The sequence below is a fragment of the Colossoma macropomum genome, unplaced genomic scaffold, assembly GCF_904425465.1.
Source record: "Colossoma macropomum unplaced genomic scaffold, Colossoma_macropomum, whole genome shotgun sequence".
Taxonomy (NCBI): Eukaryota; Metazoa; Chordata; class Actinopteri; order Characiformes; family Serrasalmidae; genus Colossoma; species Colossoma macropomum.
This window is the reverse complement of record NW_023494803.1, coordinates 30,610,936-30,633,931: the sequence shown is the minus strand read 5'-3', so window position 1 is coordinate 30,633,931 and position 22,996 is coordinate 30,610,936. Positions and strand designations below refer to the sequence as shown.

General features: G+C 39.6%; 1 protein-coding gene across 5 annotated transcripts in view; it reads right to left on the bottom strand.

Moving 5' to 3' along the window:
- Nucleotides 1–18,993, bottom strand: part of fermt2 (fermitin family member 2) — a 45,627-nt gene extending 26,634 nt beyond the window's left edge. For 2 of the 5 annotated variants that reach the window (XM_036593923.1, XM_036593925.1), the window contains exons 1-3: nucleotides 18,704–18,993; nucleotides 17,080–17,237; nucleotides 1,015–1,248 (exon numbers count right to left, since the gene is read on the bottom strand). In XM_036593923.1, coding sequence (XP_036449816.1) covers nucleotides 1,015–1,248; nucleotides 17,080–17,236 — 391 coding nt within the window. In that variant the 5' untranslated portion in view covers nucleotide 17,237; nucleotides 18,704–18,993. Of the gene's footprint in view, nucleotides 1–1,014; nucleotides 1,249–17,079; nucleotides 17,251–18,703 lie in introns of all 5 variants that reach the window. The other 3 variants (XM_036593926.1, XM_036593927.1, XM_036593924.1) reach the window with 2 other exon arrangements.
- Between the last annotated feature and the right edge of the window lie 4,003 nt (nucleotides 18,994–22,996).

The window sequence follows — 22,996 nt, the reverse complement described above, 5'->3', positions numbered from 1 at the left end:
GGAATTACCACATACCACAGAACAGATCTGATTGCTGGGTAACACACGCCATGCTGATACAAGTTTAGATGACAATGGCTCAAATCTGAGGAAGTGAATTCAAATGACTGTTGCTGGAGTGACAGAAAGCCATAATTAAACTTGTTCTGTGGTGTTTGGATAGCTAGCCTAACACTGGCCAGCACCTCTCTCTTACTTAGTAGCACTTCTATTTAGCTCAGTTAGTGGGCTACAGATCCAAACAGTGCCACACACCACAGTACAGGCTTGATTCCGTCAAACTTGCTGTTACAAGTGTACACAATAAAAGAGCGCGCACATGAGCGAACAGTGTTGAGAGTGACAGCAGGCTGAAATCAAACCCGTTCTGTGGTGTTTTAAGCTGTAACCTGCTTTGCTAAACTAATGATAGCTTAGTTAGCAGGCCACAAGTGCCACTCACCACAGTGCAGCCAAGTGATGCCCATATAAGACATGTTTGGAGGATAAAAGAGTCACATGCAAGAGTTCAAAGTTAAGTGAGCGATGCTGGAGCTGGAAACAAATATGTTCTGTGGTGTGTGTAGCTGTTAACCACTGTTGTGTATAGTTTTTCTTTGGTATATCCTGGTCCTGATTAAGCACCACATTAGATGGAACAAGAAACTGTAACCAACCAAAACTGTCTCTCACCGGCACGGAACAGCACATTACGGCTGTGGGAACCTTTCGGCTCTACAGTGGAGAAAAGGACAAACTTTTCAAGTATTTAAACCACTTTTTCTCAATATGTGCTTTTAGCAATTGTTCCAATCAAATGTGACACTTTGAGGAACATGAAGCAGAACAGTCAACTAACTTGGCAGTTATTTTTCTTACTCAACTGCAAATTAACAGTGAAAACATCAACGTTTTAGAAGAAGGTAAAATGTATCCAAACCATTGACACAGACATGTATATGTAGGACAGCCCTCCATAAAACAATCTCTTTTTCTACATATATAAAAAAGAAAAACAGCAAAAGCTGCACTTACTGAAAGTTTTGCAGATGTCAGACACAGCCTTGAAGACGCGGTCAGAGAAGTTCACCTTGACCTTCATGTGTTTCATATTGGGCAGCTGCAGGCGCAGTACCTTGTGCTGAGGTGTGAAGAGCAGCCTGGCGTCAGCCTGAATCCCATATTTATCCAGTGTCCAATGGGTCTTCAACAGCCATGTTTTCTTCTTTTCCCACCACAACGCATGGTCTGACCAATCCTTCTTCACATCTAGACAACCAGAAACAAGATAAAAACAAATGAATTAGAGGAAAGACAGAAAAAAGGAGGAAGACAAATGCTAATGCTAATACTCTAAGTGGGACAGAGGTCGGTCAGATGTAAACACTGACAGTGTGAGTGAGTGACAGTGATTTATTACTGAATTAATAGGCCATTAGTATAGCACAGAGATCTATAGCTTTAATGACAGGAGTGTGATGCTGAATTTAGGGGGGTTTACTTCGTCTGTGCCTCTAGAGACCTCACATCAAACATGGCATGACATCACCAGATGTGCCTAAGCATGGGGGATGCATTTATGGGATAGGGCTGAGCACAGAAGAAGGGGGCTGGGCTGGGGGAATGTTTGAGTGTAAGAAGTGTCGCTCGCGTGACACTGTGTGCAGATCAGGTTCAGGCTTCCCCCTTTGTTCCAGAGGCTGTGTGTAATGTCAGAAAGCAGAGACGTGGCACCTAAAACCCGTTTCTCTCCCCACAGCTGCGGGTTAACAATAGAGGAGCAGAGCTCTGTGTGTGTGGAGCACAGCAGTGTCCCTTTGAACACCCTCGGAGAGAAGATGAAATCCACCAAGATTAGGGGAGCCCAGAAGCAGCTGGTTTACTGAGTACCTGCTCACTCTTACCTCAGTTTGGAGGCCAAGGCTGAGGGTTCTGCAGGTCTACTGTACTGAGGTCCACAGGGCAAGGAACCAGCTGTAACTAAATAAATTAACTTAATCCCTTAAACTAGGGCATGGTAATATGACAATGCTATTGTCATTGTGATAAATTACATCACAGTATGCTTTTATGAGCATATTGTGGATATCATTAGTACTTTAAGACACCTCCTAACTGCATGTTTGCCTACATAGTGAGCATGATTCGCTTAATTATGTTTTATTAGACTGAATGCAGCACGGTATACGAAATGCTGAATATAAATCATTTGTAGTTTATGCATTTTTAAATGTGGCACTACTTTGTATTTTCCAATTTATCAGATGTCACAAAAACATCAAGATGTGTATCATGAAAATTTCCTGAAGCATTGTGATTACATGTTGGCCATATCACCAACCTTTACCTTGAACCCAAGACTTACTACTATTTTTTATTTTAAAATGAAAATAAAGATGAAATATGAATTTAAAAATATTGTTTTAGTAAATTCTATCAGATCATTCAATAACATTCAATAACACAAGTTATGAAAGTTAGAAACTGAAGCATGTGTCCATATATGGACCCTTTTAGTCTTAATGGGTTAATTAATATACAGTATGATGCAAACCACCCTTCATTTATGTAATTTCCAGTCAAAATGGGCATTAAGTATAATTTATTCATTTTTCAGAAAATATTTTTAAGGAGATAATATACTTGCATAAGGAATGGAATGGGAAAGTCAAAAGAAAATAAATAAGTTTTAAAAAAGTATTAAAAGATATAGAGAAAATGGGACTCCTAACAGACCTAGCAGACCACCAAAACCGTCACCATCCGATAAACGATATATAAATCTTTGAGATACAGGAGCCCAATGGCAGTTTAGACAGGGAATTCTGACTTTTTCACAGTACAACAATGTACCTATGAAATATTATTAATTTCACTGACTATTATGTTATGTCCTTTTGTGGTTCCTGTAGTTTTGCAACCACCATTAAAGTTCTCTTATTTCAAAGCACAACAAGACAACAGGAGCAACATGGCCACCAACACTTTCTGTAGCGCATCATATTCTGCCTGAAAGTGAGCCATATGATGATAAAGCAGTACAGGGTGCTTTTTTAGTAAACCAACGAAGTAAAAATGTTCACTGTCAGAAATGCAACAGTTCCTCTGGCATCAACATAAAAAATAGATACTCCACAGATCCCCCTTAAAAAATCAAATCTGGAGACAGCAGACATCTGGATAAGAACAGGCATATATGGAATTGTAATCAGATAAATGAATTACTGTTCTAAATGAGCTAACAAAACTGTCTGGTGGTGCAATAAACCTGATATGGGTCTACAATAACTGAATGGAGGGGGAAGCAGCGGATGTTCCTGCTCCAGCAGTGATGTCAGTACTCAGGCATGCTTCCAGGACAGCACAGGGACTAGTACTTCCCTCAACAGTGTCCAGTTTCCACCCCCCTCTCCTCTCTCACTCCCATGCTCTCCACTTCTCTCCACGCTACCAGCTCCTGACTCAAACACACTGACTCAGAGTTTCTCCTCCATGCTGCTGGCATTCCAACCTTTCTACTTAAGGCTCACTAAACCGCAGTGTTTCCATTTAAACTTCAGCCTCTTATTCTCTAGGCAGTCTGTGGTGGCAGAAACTGCTTGCGTCTCATACAACGCTGGCAATTACCACATATAGCTGAGCCTGTAGGAAAAATCAATTAAAGGTTAATTGGACATCTCCTCCAGAACATGGAATTATCTATAGGCCGATTCATAGCTGGCAACCCTGCAGAGAGTGAAACACAGTACATAATATTACAGTGTGGTTTGGATATGATCTTTGCAATCTTTATGTTCTGCAACCACCAGCTCGTACATGCTGTGAGTACATGTTTCCATGAGTGAATTCAGATGAGTGGGGCAACACAAATATACATTCTGGCTATAGAAGCTCTCTCCACATTACCCATCATCTCAGCTTACTGGAAATACCCACTATAGTGCCATTTAGCCTTGTCAATCAAGCAAGAGGCGCCATCCAATAGTGCTGCCAGAAAACCTCCTGCAAAACAGAATCTTCTCAGAAGAGAACTTTTCCACTGACTTAGCCCAACAAACGTGAATCTTCGAGGCTTATCTTTCAGCTCTGAGGACAAGAGGAATGTCAGTATTCACTTTATGTAATATAACACTATAATGTCAACAAATGGATGTTCTGTAGTTCTGTAGAGGTGGGCAATATTCAATATTTTATCATTATTAATTTGATACATTTTGTTATAGTGATAAATAATAGTCTTTTCTGGGCATATCGTGGATATCATCCATACACTGACCAACTGCATGTTTCTTTACAAAGATAGTATAATTATACAAATTATATGTCAGAAAAGTCAAATAAAAATCACTGTTTTTGATGGCAGACTCTGTAACAAAATATTGTGATACATACTGTGAACCGTGAAAAAAAGTATTGTGATAAAATATTTTTGGCCTACTGCCCACCCCCATCTGTAGCAAAGTAAATGTGGTAAGTAAGCAGTGCATGTGATTTCTCCATGCTGTGTGAACACCTGCAGTAGTGGTACACGCCTCTGGTCCCAGCAGGAGCCTAAAGGATGCTTACTTACTAGGGCGGTGTTCAAATTATTGATGCAGGCGTCATATTGTATATAAGCTTGTGGTAATACATGCATCCGTAGAGAGATGGCCATATCTATATTCATACATTTACTCTTACATCATGTGTTTATGCATGAGTAAAACTAATACTGCACTCAAGAGAGTGCTATGTTTATAATATCCAACACAGCAAACATGTGCTCTACTTAGGGGTTTGTTCATTATTTATTATTATTCACATAAAAGGCTGTGTTGGAGAATAAAGCATTGCACTGCGGTCCATTCTGCATGTTGCATGTACAGGAGAAACTGAGCAGAGAGTGAAGTTCATTCATTAGATTCTGTCTGCTGTTGTGTGGATGAATAAAGTGAGCATCCTTTACAAACCGTTGTTAAGGCCTGTATGACGCTTGTTAACTGTGTACTCAAGTTAGCTTCACTTTCACAGAGCTTAACTCACAGTTGTAGTGAGCTATTAGGTTGTATCCTGCAGTGATTAGCACTTAGCTGTTAGCATTTTGGTCACGTGTCTGAAGAGCTGCTTCATGTTGTGGTGCTGTTAAAGGCTTCATAGATGATGTTACTGTGCTGCACGTAGGGCTGAACAATTCACCGTTTTCATACTGAAATCACAATGTTAAACTGATGCGAACGTGAAAGCTAGTGAACTGGCACCCTTCAAGTCCAAAAAACATGGATGTGTTGATCTTGGTGAAAAAATAGGTCTTAATTAATTAATTAATATAAAATAATTACATTTAATAGCATTTAAATTGCAATCACAATATTAGTCAGAAAAAATGCAATTAGATATTTTCCACAGGTTGTTCAGCTCTGTATGTGATGTATATGGCATAAACATTTTGCTGTCCTCTAATATTTTTACAGCTATGAACTCTCTTACACTCGCATATGTGCTCGAATACTGCCGACTGCCTCCCAGGTTGCTGCCTCTGTGATTAAAAGGGCAGAGAGTTCACTCCTCTGCATCTCTGTGCATATATATATCACATAATTACTATCATTTTTAAAGCAAATTTTATAGCAAACATCGACTCCTTCACAGTAAACATTGACTTCTTTACTGATTACACATACACATACATAATTCAATGAGACATTTTTAAAAAGAATGGTTGAACAGAGTACTGGAAATATGGAAATATTTAGTATGACTGATCAAACATTTCATTTTAACATCTGCTATTAGTTGTTTAAACGACATGTATAAAATTCGGTTACTTGTTTAATGATTTAAAATCTCAAAAAAGATCTTTAATGACCAGAGTTCATTACTGGTTTAATGCTACATGTGGCTCTGTCCAAGAAGAACAAAGCCATGAAAATAAATGGGCTTTCTGCTTGTGTTCAACACTAGAGAAGCACATGGACATGTTCAGTATGCGTGGAGTTGCCTCATCTCTACACAGCATTGAAGTACATCATAAAACTGATCTACTACCACATGTCCGTATGTTACCTGGGCTGTCCTTTGGCTGAACTGGGCTAAAAATGGGGCTATTCTGTGGGAAAGAAACACTCCATCAGATGCTTTTATCAGGACCACTTAAATTCTAATGCTTTCGCTAGGGTAGAATCAGTCTTGACCAATGTGTTCAGCAGTAGAACACAAACACAGAAAGGACCAAATAAATACATTCATGATGGAGTCCCCACAGCCCCTGACATATTCTCTGATGGTCTCCACTTCAAACCCCACCCTGGGATGTGCACTGAGGGGGGTAGTCCAGGCTTCATCTATCAGCCTGAATAAAGGCTGGTAATTCAATCTGCGGCAGGCCAATGGTATCTACTGGCTAAAAATACAGGCCGCCAGCGGATGACGTAATGCTGTAGCTAAATGAAAGCAGGGCTAAGTAATTGGGTGCACTGAATGCAGAGCTGGTGCTGCAGAAATGGAGGGAGATTTTATGACCTCTGCAGGCACGTGGGAGGCACAGTCCACGTTGAGGGGAATGTATGGCCATGCATTATATCTTTTTTGCTTCTGCACTAATGAGCTATATCAATTCATGAGCATTGACTATCAAAACACAGTAAACCTCATCTCAGTAGGTCCCACCCATTTAAGTGGCAATACAAATGGGGAATTATGCAGATTTCTCACACGAAAGCATTGAAAGTAAAGGAGACAGCGTGCAGCTAAAGGGTCCACAATGTGATATTTAATGCAAACCCAGCAGCAGGTATCAGTGAGAACATTGTGCTTTGCCTATGCATATAATATATTTAAAGCAATGGTTTATGGAAAAAAAAAAGAAATAAAAAATTACACAATTCCCCATCCTCAAAACATAGTCATTTAGTAAAGATATGTTTGCTGTCCAAAGTTTGCTTCTTTAGTTTTGGAGCAGAGCTACAAAGCCAATCTAAACAGAAGATTACATTAGCCTCATAGATTACAGGTGACACAGACCACCATTCCTTTTTAGCTACATTAGCAAAACTACAGAAGCAAACTTCAGACGCCAATGGCCTGTCTCACAAAGCAGGATTTCTTCTTAACTAAAAAAGCTCGGATCAGTTTAACCTTGGATTTTCTATCTAACAATAGTGGATCACTTTTGCCAGGCTAGATCACCATCGCAACTTATGCTGCACGCCTTTGGATCATAAACAGGTCTTGGACCAACCCCACCTGACATTTGTGGCATCAATCACGTGAAGAATGTTGCATATTTAGCAATGAAAGCAAATCATACTACACAGATATTAAAGGGGACCCTGACTGTAAAGGCTTACATACCTTAAAGCACACACTTAAAAAAAGATGGTTTTCCAGAGTTCTTTAGTAAAGAAAATGGTACTATATAGAACCATGAACACTGAAAGAACCCTTTGTATCATTAAAGGGTTTTATGTGGTTTTATGCAGAACCTTTTTGAAAATGTTTTATATAGCACCAATAAGGGTTCTCCTATTGTTACAGGTTTGATACTTTTCAAAAAGGTTCTATATAGAACCATCCACAGCACATTCTCCATCAATCTGAAAAACAATTTAATCATGAGAAGGGTTCTTTCAGTGTTCATGGTTCTATGCAGTACCATGTTCTTTACTAAAGAACCCTAGAAGACCCATCATTTTTAAGCATGTAGCATGTCTAATGCCATTAAAATATGATGTTTAAATCAAATATAAATGTCTTATTGATATAAAGCAAAGTGTGTCACCATTGCCACACGGTGGTGTTGCTATATGGTTGAACTGGAATCAGTCGTATGGAAAATACGACTTGTAGGAAGCATCATGCTCTAGCTAAATTAGGAAAGGCTGAATAATGTATTTGAGTTAAATTAGATCCTTAGCTCATTGTTCTGCACACAGTGGATATTAGAGAGAGAGAGAGAGCGCGAGAGAGAGCGAGAGAGAGAGCGAGAGAGAGCGAGAGAGAGAGAGAGAGAGAGAGAAAGACAGAAAAAGAAAGAAAGAAAGAAAGAAAGAAAGAAAGAGAGAGACACCATTTGAAGCCATAACAAAAATGGCAACCTACTAGAAGATGGATTTTTTCCTATTTTTATTAATGAAGTATTTTGCTTGGTTTATACAACATATTTTAGTACTATTGGACAGATACATCATATTGAGACTTACACGTCTTAACATTTAGGGCTTCCTTAATGAATATAAACCAATTATTACTCAAATCATCATTAGCACAGTGGCACTGGCAACAGCGTTACTCTTTTGACATTACAAATGCTTTCCTTTATGCATATTTATGCTTTTCTTTTTCTCATGTTTCTCGCAATTGACTATTCATTACAAATGTAACTCTTGGATTTGCACTTGCACGAGGATTTATCACAGCTTCAGTGTTCAGACCAGGGTTAACAGAGAAAGTTGTTAACTGCCTTCATAAAAGTTCATTCTTGGTTCTATTTGTTAGTTTTCATGAAGCCAAAACATATTTTTTTTTGTTTTGGTGAACCATTAACACAACTAGACCAAACTGGCAGTCTAGAGTTCAGAGTTACTAACCCAGCCCAGCAAAAAAAGACATGCAGGTGTTTGTGTCCAAATAAACAACTCTGGATCTAAATTCATAGAAAATAATCACCATTTCTAATATTTGTCTGAAAAATTGCCATTAGGTATTTCTCACCATATTTTTCAGCCCTAGCTGCTTTGGTAACACCAAAAAGGTTCGTTTGATGAAACACTGAGGAATGAGTAGCGAAAAAAACATGGATAGAAAGAAAACTGCTTTCTCTGGAAAATTCCTTGAAAGTGTCTCTAATGTTTACAAAGCAAACACAGCCACTTTGTTCACTGAACCCTTGGAGAGATTTGAAGGCAGAAGAGTCGAAACGTTGCTCAGTGGTGGATCCTGAACTGATTAGTGGAGGCCAGGCTTCCACCCTCCTGCCAGCGCGCCAGTGTCTCCTCACTGTTTACACTGGGACAGAGCATGTTTATGAAGGCCAGGATGTGGGGGAGGGGTACTACACAACACTGAGGAGTACAGCATGAACCAAGGCCTAAAAGCCATCACGCTGATAATTACCTAGAGCTACTGGTGGCTTGAAAGAGCTGTTTGTGCAGCTGACAGTTTCAAGGGTCCCATCCAAACATACAAAAAAGTTAAGTGTTTGAAGAAGTTAGCAGCAGTAGCAAAACTCTGGAAAAGCGGATAGAAAGTCAACAACTGAAATGCTTATTATTGATTAACCACTGCAGAATCAATTGGAAGCACCGCCAATGCACTTTAGTTCAGACGACTTCCCAAACGCATGCAGTCTTTCCTTGAAGAAATATTGACCTGAGCTACTTATAAGACTAGATCAATGACGAACATGACAAACAAGGACGGTATAAAGCTGAGAAAGCACAAAGGGCAGCGGCACTAACACTACAGCCCTACAAATTAATTCCATCAAGCATTTCTTGTCTATTACAGACTCAAGCCAAATGGATTCATATTGCTCAGAAGAGCACATCAATCATAAACACACAAACACAAACACACACGCAGACTAGAGTAGGGGTTAAAGGTTGGCATTAGCTGATAAAATCAGCATGTTAGTCACGCTGTGAGGCTGTTTCCCTGGCGACTGCTCACACACTGTAAGGTAGTACTGCACGTGCTGTGTTTTGATGGAAAATAAAGACCGGCACATTTTGAATGGACAGCGTTTCATGTGCTGTGTGTTTGAATGGACATACCATATGTTATACAAGCTTTATCTCTTTGAGGCAAAGGGTCAGGTAAATACTGACAGCCTGGATGACGACAAGGTAACGTTTTGTTCTGTCAGACAATTAGTTACACATGAAATCATCTAGACGTGATAGACATCTTGAGTCCTGTGTTCTCTGTCACGCAACATAATGACATTAGTGGTGCTGTCTGCAATATGCACAAGCGAAGAAAACATATGTAACAAAAAACTGTTAAAGAAATATCTTATTCACCAAGTAACATAAGTAGGAGCATTTCACAGGCTTTATATACCAATCGCTATTTCTGTTTCATTAGAAAAGAAAAAAAAGGGAAAAAAGAACCAATATTCCCACCTGATGCAGTGACATGACTGAGAGTGGACTCATGGCAGTACACACATAAGGATCATTATACTTAAATACTTGAGGTATTTCACTGAACCTGTTGTCCCTTATTGCAAATTTTGCGGTGAGCATTTTTCTAATTGCCCATCCCACTGCACTCTGAGGCGAGGTGACATGGACGCCGGGCACAAATGTGCCATATTCCATATATTCCATACATTTAATCTAAATGTCTCTGCCTTCAGATTACTAAATAGAGAGATAAATACCAATGTAACAAACAAATACTCAAGTATTTGAATTATCTGTGCCAGCCCTACATATAGGTGTTACAACAATCACATCCACCGCATGCTATTTATATCATACAGGTCTGACCAAAGACACAAGCAGAGGCACTGAATTATTTCTGAAAAAATACCAAGATAAAGAATGACAAACCAGAAATTAACAGGTCTAACATTCATTTTGAACACACAAATCCAAATCTCATGTCCATCATCCTTAATATCTTTAATATCTACAAAGTCAGGTATGCAAAATCTGGAAAAGCACACAAAAAATGATAACCACAACTGCCAAGTATCTGGGCCAGAGTTACTCCTGTTACTTCAGATTAGCTAAAACTTTCCAGACAAGTCAAATTTCTTGCCCATGGCTACATAAGGCTACAGAAGCGAAATGGATCTCTCAAGAGACACTTTCACTCTGCGGGCCAAAACATCAGTAGATACACAGAAGATCAAGTTCCATCTCCTCCACATACAAGCCTCCTTCACACATGGTTAGTCCTAAACACAAAGCTAACATCCTACTGAGGGTATACAATCAGAGAAGGTCATGAGCTACTCTACAACTTTGACAATGCATTCGGGTTCTCTGTAGTCAGCACACCACCAATAGCCACTACACTGAGACATGAAGTATTAGTCAGCCTAATATTAAATTTTCATGATCCAGCAAAAGCCAAAATCAATTTCTCAAACGCTGATCTTGAGAATGGCCCAAACCCTGTGTAATACCTCAGTCTGAAAAACACAATACAATGATTTTTTAAAAAAAAAAAACCCAAGCCATCTCCTTCCTCAGCTCTTCCTCAAGGACAGGTGATAAAGGATACCGGGGGTCATGGTCATCTAAAGAGCACGCTTGATCAATAATGGTCCCTCTGATCTTGTTTTGAGACACTCAAAACTCCCTGAGGGCACGTGTAATAATTCCCTTAACCTGATCAAGCAGGAATAAAAACAGAGCACACACCAGAGGGAAGAACACTGCTTCTGGTTAAGCTTAAAGCTCCTCTGGAGGTACAGCACAGGTCCAAACTCCATGCACTGCAGCCTGGAGATTAGCCGGGGAGCCAGTTGGATCCAGGAGGATCAGCCATCCCAAAATGAGTTCAGTCTGCCAGGCTTTCCCCAGATACCGGTCTACATTTGAGGGGTGTTCATGGACACTGCAACCCGAGATATCTACAGGGATACGCTGGTGCAAACAAGGACTAAAAAGTCCACCTCACAGATTTCATGATCTCAATGAACCCATTTCATGGGTTTTAAAATGTTCTTTCTACAAAATATTCACAACTGAAACACATTAAACAGATCTGACTAACAATTCAAAGATGACTATTCTAATTCATTGCACGTGTCACAGCACTGCAGAATGTAGAGACATTCTTTCTGATTAAGCAGTCTAGCAATTACCATTCGTACAGCAGCTCTGCTATACCTCATATTTCTTTACTCTTACATCTGCTGTGAGATATTGCAACTGTAACTTATCACATAATAACAAGCAATCAAAAAAAGTCACTAGTCCACGGTGTACATTTTTCACCAGACCAAGTACACAGCAGCATATCCATGTATATCTGTCCAAGACTACAGAACTTTCACTCAGTCTGCAGCAGGTTTGGTTTCTGCAGTAACATTTTAGTTTTTCACCCTTAAGGGCATTTTATTATTGATACACTTATATGCCAGGGCTGCAGTCTTACAATGGCATTACATGTTATATCATAGTTACAGATCGATGCCAGAAGGTAGAATAAAGGTGAGTCAGATAAAGGAAATCCGCAGATAGCTATCTTTCTTTCTAATGTGTCTGACAAATATGATTGTCATCATCAAGCTTCTCCTTTGGAGCTTTGCCTGCTGAAGAGAAAAGGTAGGAGGTTTCATTTTGGGTGGAGACGTCCAGCAGGGGAGTCCTGCAAAAAGGCAGAGGCTGCGACAGGCCACGGTCTGTCATTTGCAAGTCCGATTGGCCATTATTGCAAACAACTGTGTAAACATCAAACTCCGCAGCTTAATGGGAAACTGGAACTGGTAATAAAACCTAGAAAAAGCGATGATAATTAGTTAGAGAATAAGGCCAAGAAATATCAGACATTTTAGGAATTTAAAGTCCTTCAACACATCTGCTCTTGAATTTTAGGCCACAATTTGTAATAAAGCTAACTGCACAGAAAGTAGGCATGTTATTGTTTTTACAGGCAGAAGGGTTCGGTCTGAGCGAGTAAGCCACAGAGCTGCAGGGAAATGCTAAATCACAGCCGGATTTGATCAGTGCAACAGGAAAGCTCTGCAGTGGGAAGGGCTCCTACTTAGCCTAACTACTTCCTGTATAATAGATTAGAGCGTCCTGAAGACGCAGCAGTATCACTCCGCCATATACATCCCCTAAAAGAACCACATCCTAGTGACAATGAAGGACACACATAACCTGAAAATAAATTAAAAGACATGAATCATTCAAGAACAAAGAGAGACATGAGCATCATGAAAATCTGGCAAAATGAATCACATCCTTCTTTCAATTCAGTTTCTTGCTCACTGTAAAACAAGACACCCCCAGTTTTCCCACTATCATCCCGTAAATGTACGTTAAAACTAGAAAGAATTCCGGGAAGGCATACAGGCTCCAAAACCCCCTAACGCATGGAAGTCAACAAAAAAAAAATTACACAGGAACTGTTACATCCTGAGCTAAATGACGTCCATTTCCTTGAAAAGCCCCTGCTCCATTGTCAACGGTGGGCCATCTTACCCTCACTACAAAATTTCAGAGATATGAGCACGCCAAAGTAAATTACACACAAGTAGCCTACGCTAGTCAGTGGCTGGAGTTTTTAATAAGTTACTGTTCTTTCTGCTTGCTGAACTCTTTGGGCAGCCACATTTACCCACAGGACTAGATTTTATTACTGGTCAGTTCGTAAAAGACAACAATTACTCAACATTTGGAAAAATAGCACTGAGGTCTAAAAAAGGAGCAGTTCACGACAAGCCAAAAACTGGAGAGAACCTGAGGCCTGAGCAGGCAGCAGAAAATACTGTGATGACGGCAGCGTCCAGGGAACATGCCAAACTCTGGAAGTCATTTCCTGTTCAACAGAAGACTTTTATGGAATTCTATTAGAGCATCCCACGTCACAGAGGGGGGCCTAACCCCCTCCCAAAAAAAACCTTCCCCCCAATAGATCTCTGTCTATATGTTCAACACAACACACACAGAGGGTTAACAGATTAACCCACCCCAACCATATTCACATTACTTGCCTTTCTTGCTAATAAAACCTTGGCAAACAGTCAGAACAAACTGCAGCTGACTCAACAGCAAAAGGCTCAAAAAGCAGGCTCTAATAAATGCCTCCCTTCTTCTGTTCTTTCTCTGATGTCATTCTAATCTCTCTATTATTTCACAAACAAGTGCCCTTTTCTTATTCAAATCAAACCTACTAGGCCAATTTCCCCACACATCATGATCACGCATTCTTACCCATCTCACAAGAGGAGACTACTCAGTCACAGACACACTGCAGATTCACCCAGTAATAGATATTCACACTGAGTGCACAAAATGTGCCCAGCTCCTTTTTATGATGTCTCAGTTCACTCTTCAGTATTCTGGGGATTTCAGCTGCATGTGTTCAAAGGGGACCCTGCCTCAGAGGACGAATCAATTCATAAAACATAAGCCAAAGTCATGCAATAGACTGCATATCAAAGACAAAGCCACTAACAGACTATACACTGTGGCAGAACAGCTGGAACTGAGGATGGAAATGTTTGAATTACACATGGTACTGCAGGTGATTGATGTTTCTGATCATTAAATGTTAAAAAAAGCGCTCTCTAGAAAAGATCTTGCAGAAATCACCAGCATAATCAATAAAGCACTTTCCTGGCGTTCACATTTTAATCCATTAAGACTTTCAGAGGTAAAACTCAGAGAACTAGCACAGGATGCATGCGAGTAGATGCTGGGTGATACTGATAAAATTCAATACTGTAATATCACAGTATCACATTACCAGATAATATTTAATTTTAAATGAATAAAATTAATGTGCCCATTCTATAACTGTAACGGAACTCAATGAGAGTATGTCAAATCTGTCATAGCTTGTTCTAAACGCATTGTTTTGTTGCATTTTCTTCTCTTGAAATGTCTACAAAGGGAGGCTTACACAGTATGAACACAAGAACATACTATCTTATGGAACAGAATGTCACTGTCGATACAATCTACAATATGCACCACTATCATTTAAACTAAAAATTAAGAATGCACTGATATGGGAATTGTGGGCTGATGCCAATATTAAATATTTTTCCATGTATACATACATTGCCTCAAAAAGTATCTACAAAATGATAATTTTACAAGAGAGGGCAAAAACTTTCTTTACTTTTAGTATAAGTTAATATAGAGAGATTTTATTCCAAGCAATTTTCCAGCATTTCTGTTGGTCCATTCAGTCTGAAATTTTCACACAATGTGCAGCTGCCGTGTTCAAATGATGCATCTCTATTTTTTATCCTTTTTACTTTTCCACATTGGACAACGAAGAATTATAAAATGTAGAAACTGCCACTAGATCCACCTGGATTAGTATTACAGAGAAACAAAACAATTACTTATAAAAAGGTTACAAGTGTGGTAAAATGAATAAAATACAGATGTTTTGGCATAGCAGCTCAGCAATGCCTAAATGATCTGCTGTTATCTGCTGAAAATAAGCTAAATACTAATCATCTAATGCTGGTTTGAAATATCAGTCAAATCTAAACATCTCTCTAATGATCAATATTTTTTAAAGCAAATATCTGCAGATACTAACATGACATCACTCATTCTGCAGCATGATAGTGAACATGCTTGCATGACCCAAAAAAGTTATACCACAGTATAGTAAAACTGTGGGCTAGTTCAGTCCTTAATAGTTTGAAGGACATTCAGTGACACAGAATGTGACGGTCAGACAGCGTACATGCCATACGTGTTTGCTGCTATGTGTGTCTCATCAAACACCAGCAGGCTGGACAAACTTCTAAAAGCAATCTCACAAGGGCATGAAGAGACCCATAACAAAAGAAAGTCACCTGACAAAAGTCACCTGACCACTTTCCACCTATCACAGAGTCCAGAAGAACACGTGACAGCAATCACTTGAGAACAATTTAGAGGTGCCTGTTCTTATATGTGCAATGTCACAGAGGGGGAAGGGAGAGATTAAAACAAGGTCAGTAGCTGAAAGCTCTGGGAGCAGACAAAGGACTTTCTACTACAAACTAGCCTGCTAAATCATAAGAGCCTTATTGGGTCAGTGAACCCTCTTGTGCATGACCATAGTGTCCTTGCACTGTAACAGTTTGTTTCCTCAAAGAAGCTGCATGAACTCCATAATGAGCCAAAGATACTTTCAATTTCTATTTGTCAACTTCTACCCCAATCTAGGCCCACATTACTCTGGCTACAGTGCATAAGCAAAAAGCAATTTCAAAGATCCTAAAAATGTACAGATACGTCACTACAGCATAGTGGTCATCTACGTATTCATTCTTTTTCCACATTTGTTACAACCATGTGTGAACTTGGCTAAGACTACTTTATCTTATCAAGGTTTGGCATCAAATGTGTCACATCAGTAGTAGAGGAATGTCCCAGAGGTCACTGCTTTTCTTTGTAGTTAAAAATAGTAAAGAGGAAAATAAACAGGTTTTACTTGGAGCTGCCGACTCAGGAGTAGTGGACTGTACTTTTATGCATACAGTCAAGAGCTTACAGACTTCTGAAGGGCTTCCTCTTAAGGGTTAATAATTGCCATGGGTTCTGGTCCAGCATACCCTCTCTGATATACAACTTTACTGGGGGTTGGTTCACAAGTTCAAGGAAACATCCTGTGGCTGAAAAGGCATGTACAGAAGGTATCTTGAAGGCTATAACATACACTGAACTACGGACCAGTGTAACTAAGTTTTTCTCTAGACAAGTTAAACTCAATACCAGGGTCAAAGTGTGCTTTGCCAAACAACAGGAAAGTCCACAGATGAAAAATTCAAACAACAATCCATCTGGAAATATGTAACTATCATATTAATAGCACAATCAACCATTCAATACTTCACTAACCTTCTCAATATTAAAATGGCATTGTTACTGCAGAAGGGTGTCAAAACTCTGGTCTGCTTGTTTCTTTTTTTTTTATTCTTTTACAATATTCTATCAACAGGTTATACAAGTTTGTCAAGAACTACAAAATTACTCACTGACAAAGCGACTACAGTTTTATGGGCCAAGAGTTGCCTATTCTGCAATATACAGCTCTCCATATGAGCCAAGCCTCACTAGAGGACCACAAGGAATAAAGGCCTCAATTATGCTCAGTTTTTAATCACAGAGGACACAAAATAAGGCACCAGCACAGGCCTACAACATTGCACAATAAGAAACGTGGCCTTTAATGTACAGAACTGCTGATCACAACATCCATAGGGTCTCACATACAATGGCTAACACACCGCCATGCAGAATAGGATAGAAGAAGCTTCAGTAATGTGTCTTCTACTCCTTGAACTGTGAATGAACAGCCATGAAGCACAGCTCCAGGTTCACGCTGATTAACTGTGCTATAAGGCAGAGAGTGTTTCACAACAAACTAGCTACATTACTGACTGATAATCAACAGCAGCTTTGGGCGGGGGGGGGCGAGAGTGCTTACCAAGTTTCTCGACAAGCTTCAGCATTACTCCGCCGATATGAATTTCACCGGTGACTCTCAAAGACACGTCCTTGTTGAGGTCAGTCACATGCATCTTCAGTTCCCAAGTCCCATCGGCATAGCAGCCATCGGGCATCCGTATACCATCCAGCGCCATCCTTTCAAAACAGACTGTAATCAGTGTTTCATATTAGAAACCAAGTCATGTTTCAGTTGGCAAAAAGCTTCTGAACAGAGGAGCTACAGTAACATCATGGCTGATTTGTACTTTCAAATGATAGCAGTTATGACACAGCATATTTGTAAGGAAATCAATGTTTTTTCTTTTGCTTAGTTACACATGAAACCTTCATATTTAGGTCTTTTTTTTAATTCTGTCCTGTTGGTGGCAAAAGTCTTTGGAGCAGACGTGCTACAGCAACACTGGATTGCACATTTGACCATTTTCAAATGATAATAGCCATAATAAATGTATTAGTACAGCTGTAAAGAAATTAATTCCTCAGATCTATTTTAGTCTTTCATATTTAGCTATTCTTTTTCCATTATGTAGCATTGGTGGCAGCACTTAGGCCTGTCTTCATCAAGCTTTTCAGAGTAGGTGCAGCAGTGCTGATCTAGGATCTGTTCCTGACAGTAAGATCATCCTAATCAAAAAATAAATCTGGTCTTAGCTTAAGGAATACCCTGGACTGCTTTGGTTCCACCTCACTTTCAAGCTTTAGCATTTTAGTTCAGCCTCAATAAGAAAATATCAACACAAATACAGTATGAATGACAATATAGCTACGGATCCGTGGAGGACAAAAGTCATGACTGCCACCAAAAGGATCCCAAATAGAGAAGAGAAAAATGCCTATCAGTCCCTTCCGTTTTAGTTCAGCTCCCAAGCTGATAGATGCTGGATGTATTAAGCTCCACTGCAGCTCTGTAGGGAACACAGCACTTGAGCTCTGACTGGGGTCCTCGTTTCGCTGAAGTAACAACACTTTTTTTTAAGTTAAAGCTGACTAACATAGCTAGTTTTATACTGCTGTACCTCAGCTAGTGAGCGAAGGGCTTTTACATTGAAGCTCTCGACAGTGACACTGTAACGTTCGGTGTTCATAAACAAAGACAAATAAAGCTGAAACAGTGCTACGAGTGACTGATACACCCTTCTAGACTAGCTGCGTTAGTTTTGTATGAATACGAAGACCCGACAAAGTAAAACTGGTCCATGACTGACAAATGAAAAAGAACGAAAGGACAGACGGGGTAACGAAACAAAGGTCGGTAGAAAAGTGCTAAACGTGTCCAGGGCCTGTTCACCTGCGAGGCCTGACCTGATATGTAACTAACGGTAAAGCTAAACTGAGGAAGATGGTTGATTGCGTAAGCAGCTCCACACTGAACTCCTCATGAAAAGTCCGCTCAGCGGGAACAGCAAGCGGGTTTGTCCCCACAACAGAAACAGCGTTTTTGAAGTTATATTTAACTCACTGACCATAAAGAGTGAGAAACCGGAGGAAGAGATACTTATATTTTTCTATGTAACGTTATATCTCCGGTCAGAGCTCAGTGAACGAGCCCTGCGCTTCTGAAAACGACACAAATATTTAAGCTACAATGACGCTCCACTCACCTTCACCAGCACGCTAAACCAAATCCACAAGTGCCACTTCAACTTCCAACGTTACGAGAACTGAACACTTTTCTCTTTCTTCTCTTCCTTCTTTGTTTCTCTTCTTTAAATCATGTGTTCAATTCTATCATGGAGAAAATTTCCAAAAGGATTGGTCCAGCTAAAGTCCCTCAAAACTAAGACCTCCTGAGGGTTTAAGCTAATGGAGTCCAGCGGCCGTCCCTCTCTCTCTCTCTCTCTCTCCCTGTCTCTCCCTTTCTCACTCTTTCTCTCTCTGTCTCTCTCTCTCTCCCTCGCTCGCTCTCTCCCCCCCTCTCTCCACCATAACGTCACTCCGTGCTCCAATCCCACTTTTCCTTTCTAACGCTGCGCTCACTTCCCCTCACCCCCTCCTCACTTAGCATCTTCGCACTGTAGGCTAGTCTTCTCTGAAGAGTTTTATAATATCTCTTATTGTCGTTCCTCTCCTAATTTGCCAGTGTTTTAAATTATGTTTCCATATTTTGTTTATAATCACCTTTTATCATGTTTTATCCTGCGTTTACTCTGTAAGAGGTCCAAAGTCAACAGTTCATGGGATACTGCACTGGCCTATGAAGCAGCATTTATTGACCACTATAATAGACTACCTTTTATGGAAATAATGCTAGTGTTGCTCTACTATGAGCAGGAGGAAAACAACACTGTTCTTTTTAGGATTTACACACAATTAATCATCTGAAATACAACCTGCTGGTGTAGTTAGCACTGGATTAGCATAACTGGAGAGTAGCTGTGGGCTATATTGTTGTTATCAGTGAAGATTAACTTGTTTTATTCATTACACAGGAGTAATAATTAGGGCTATGTTTAAAAAAAAAAAGAAGAAGAAAAAAAGAAAAAATAATGAAGAAAAAAAATTGAAACTGGTTATATGTAACCAAACCTGTACACTGTGTTCTTTCCTAAGCCTTATGTGGGTAATGAACAATTCCTGTTATCTTCTTGTCCTTGTATGTCCATTTTTCTCTCTTATTTCTCTCAGGCACACCAAATCTGAAAAAAAATTGTGCTACATCCTACTGCAGCAGTCCAAAGTAATATGTGGTTAATTTGAAATGATTTAAATAATAATAATAATGATAATAATAATAATAATAATAATAACAATAATAATGAAGAATACAAAATTAATTTAAAATGCAAAAAACATAGAGCTCATGTGCAGGCCATGGCCCAATAAAACTGATTGCAACTCAGTCAAAACTGCTTAAACTGCTGTGTGAAAATAATTACCATCTATCCTCAACATTCATTTAAGGTATAAGAAGGCCAATGTAAAGGACACTAAAACACACAACACTGTTCTAATGAATTAAATTTCAGAAAAAAGTAAAATAGAACAGCTTTGACTACTGAAGTGAATAAGAAATGTATTGAACATTTCTTAGAAAAGCATTTCTTTATCGCTTGTTGGTCCATTAACTGCTCTCTCGCCTACACAGGACTACATTAGCAGGCCTTCTCAGACGGGACAGTACAGCATGAATCATCGGGACTGTTGGCTGCTCCAGTGCAGGACCGGCTTCAGCTCAAGAATGCGGGCTGCAGCCTTGGACTGCATCAAAGCGATTTATAACCTCTCTCCCTGCTGCTCTGACCCCCTCCGCAGCGTCTGGCAACACAGCCATTGCCTTTTATAGGCCGTGTTTTAATTACAGTGTAAACAGTGAGTGAGACACAGCGCAGGAAAGTGAAATGGGGGCTGTGGATGAGGAGAGGCCTGCAGGAGGAGCCCAGAGAGTCAGTCTCTGAGTCACACTGGAGTGGAAAGACTGCCACATAGAGGAACACTGATGTCATACACTGGACTGAGAAAATGCACCATAAAAGTATTTTGTCGTTCTACCCAAAATATGTACTTTGTGTGGCAACAAGCAGTTAAACTAGGTTTATTCCAATCAAGTTAATTATTTCATTAATGAAGTGAAATGTCAGTTCAAATCTCACAAAGATTTCAAATCAGCTTCCACTCTTTTCTGATGATGTTCAAAATTTTAGATACAACTTTGAGGATGAGAAAAGTTTACTCTTCTTCTGACTGTCTAACATTTCACAGTATAAAACATGCAAAGGCAGTAAAGAGATTATGAATCAAACAGAGAGGTATTAGTATTAATTAGAAGAACAAAATTCACATATGGACTCAATGTAGGAGCAGAAAACTGAAACAGCTCACATTTTGGGCTGGGCTAATGGAAAATTCAATGCTAGTACCTATAAAGAGACCAAAGAAAATCATGGAGTGTCTTGCCATCTGCTGGCCAGTTGACTGAGGTAGTCGACTCTGCACTGCGCTACTAAACCAGTGTTTGTTTTGGACTGCAATTCTAGTTCGTTTTTCAAGCTTGTGACATTGTTGACATCCACATGATCAGCAACGCTAATGCAGTCTCAGCAAGTGGGGTTCCCTGTGCTCCAATTCATCCCCTCCTACACCATGAACCTTAGCCCTCGGTCACAGGAACTCCAATAAGTCACTGTTGCAGGGCCCTCTCCTCATCATGAGGCAGCTGTATGAAACATCTTGAAACAGATGAAACAGCCCAGCAGCAGGAACATGTTCAGAAAAAATACAAAATGTCAACCAACTGAATACCCCTTCCTCACTCCTCCCTTTCCAAGCTATAGTAGAACCTACGGTGGCCGTCATGTTTTTGCTTCTTTGATGACGAGGATTCGCCCTCCCTTGCTTTTTCTTGTGCTAAATAACAAGTACGATCCTTCATTTGTCAAAATTTGGGTTCTCAAAACGGTCAGCCAGCACTGACAGCAACTGCTTATTCTTCTTCTTTCTGTTTTTACAACCAATGCTTGAGCACCACCATATTCATGCTGTGGCTTCAACATAAAAATGTAAAAGGTGCTCTTTAGAGCCAGTATTTGGTTTGTCCATTCTGGCCTACTGTAGAAGCACGGCGGCACAACATGGCAGCCTGTGTTGGAAGAGGACCCGCTTCTTATGTAGTCATGAAGGGCTCATTCTAAGCTAACAACAACACGATTCATAGTTACATGTGATTACTGATACTACCGACAGCATGGTTTTGTAAATTTGCATTTATGCTAATAGATCCCCCTAAATCTTACACACTGCACCTTTAAGGGGTTTAGTAGCTGATGACACTACATATTTTTATTCATCATTCTGTCAGAAGAAACCTCGTATCTCTATTTTTGTCGCTTTTTAGTTTTTTTTTACATAATTTGAAAATGCCTGTTGCTCTTAACGTTGTGTGTAAATGTCATGATGAATGGACCAAAAGAAACGGCCCGAAATGACTTGGAAAACAGTCTGGTTCCATTGACTTGCATTGAAAGTAAAGTATGTTTTTTCCTTTTCCTATAAAGTTATTTTTTGGAGATACGAAGCTTTCTTTCGACAACATTAGATATCTTCATGTCTAATAAGGGGGAAGTTTTAATAACTGAGGCTGACCCTTCAGATGAGCTAATGCTAATGCTAAATCTAAGAAAATTAATCTTGACATCATTTTGCAATGTTATTTATCTTTAGACCTCATATTAAAAGAAGTGTTAGCAAATGCAGTAAACCAAATAAAGTTTACCTTACCTTAATAGTTTTCACACAGAGCAGTGAGTGAGGTCTTTCACATAAGCCCATCCAAAACTTTTTCACATTCAGAAATGAAACCGTTCAGGTGATCAGGATAGTGTGTATCTGAACGAAATGGTCCTAAGTACCACCTTTTCACCTCTCTTAGCTTAATCACTCTTAATCACTAATTTACTACCACTGCAGTTCTCACTGCAGGCTTGTTTTGATGAGTTATGTTGGAACTTTTCTTCACTTGAGGGAGAATGTTGCATTTAGAGAGATTATGATTGGCTGAGAGGCGTGTTAATTATTGGTTGGCAAACAGTCTTTTGCCTGTAATTTTATAACTTTTTCAAACTTTCTAATTAGTCTGTAGAAATGGGCCAACTTGTTTCCAATTCAGAAGGATGAGCTGATAAGCTATCAGTGATGTTAAGGCAGTAATAGTTTGGTTTCTATTACAGTAACAGCTCCATTTATCTCTCCAGGCATTATGAAGCCCTGAGATCATAATTTTTAATCAGTTTAATGAGCATCTGCTACTAATTCCTGAAGGTTATTGTTTGCATTCTTGATGTTAACGGCCACACTGAGCTTTCTAAACAACCGTCAGTGGCTTCTGGAGGCATGATCGAGTATTCATAATCCAAAAGACCACAGTATTTTGAGACTACCAAGGCACTGTGGCTCATTAT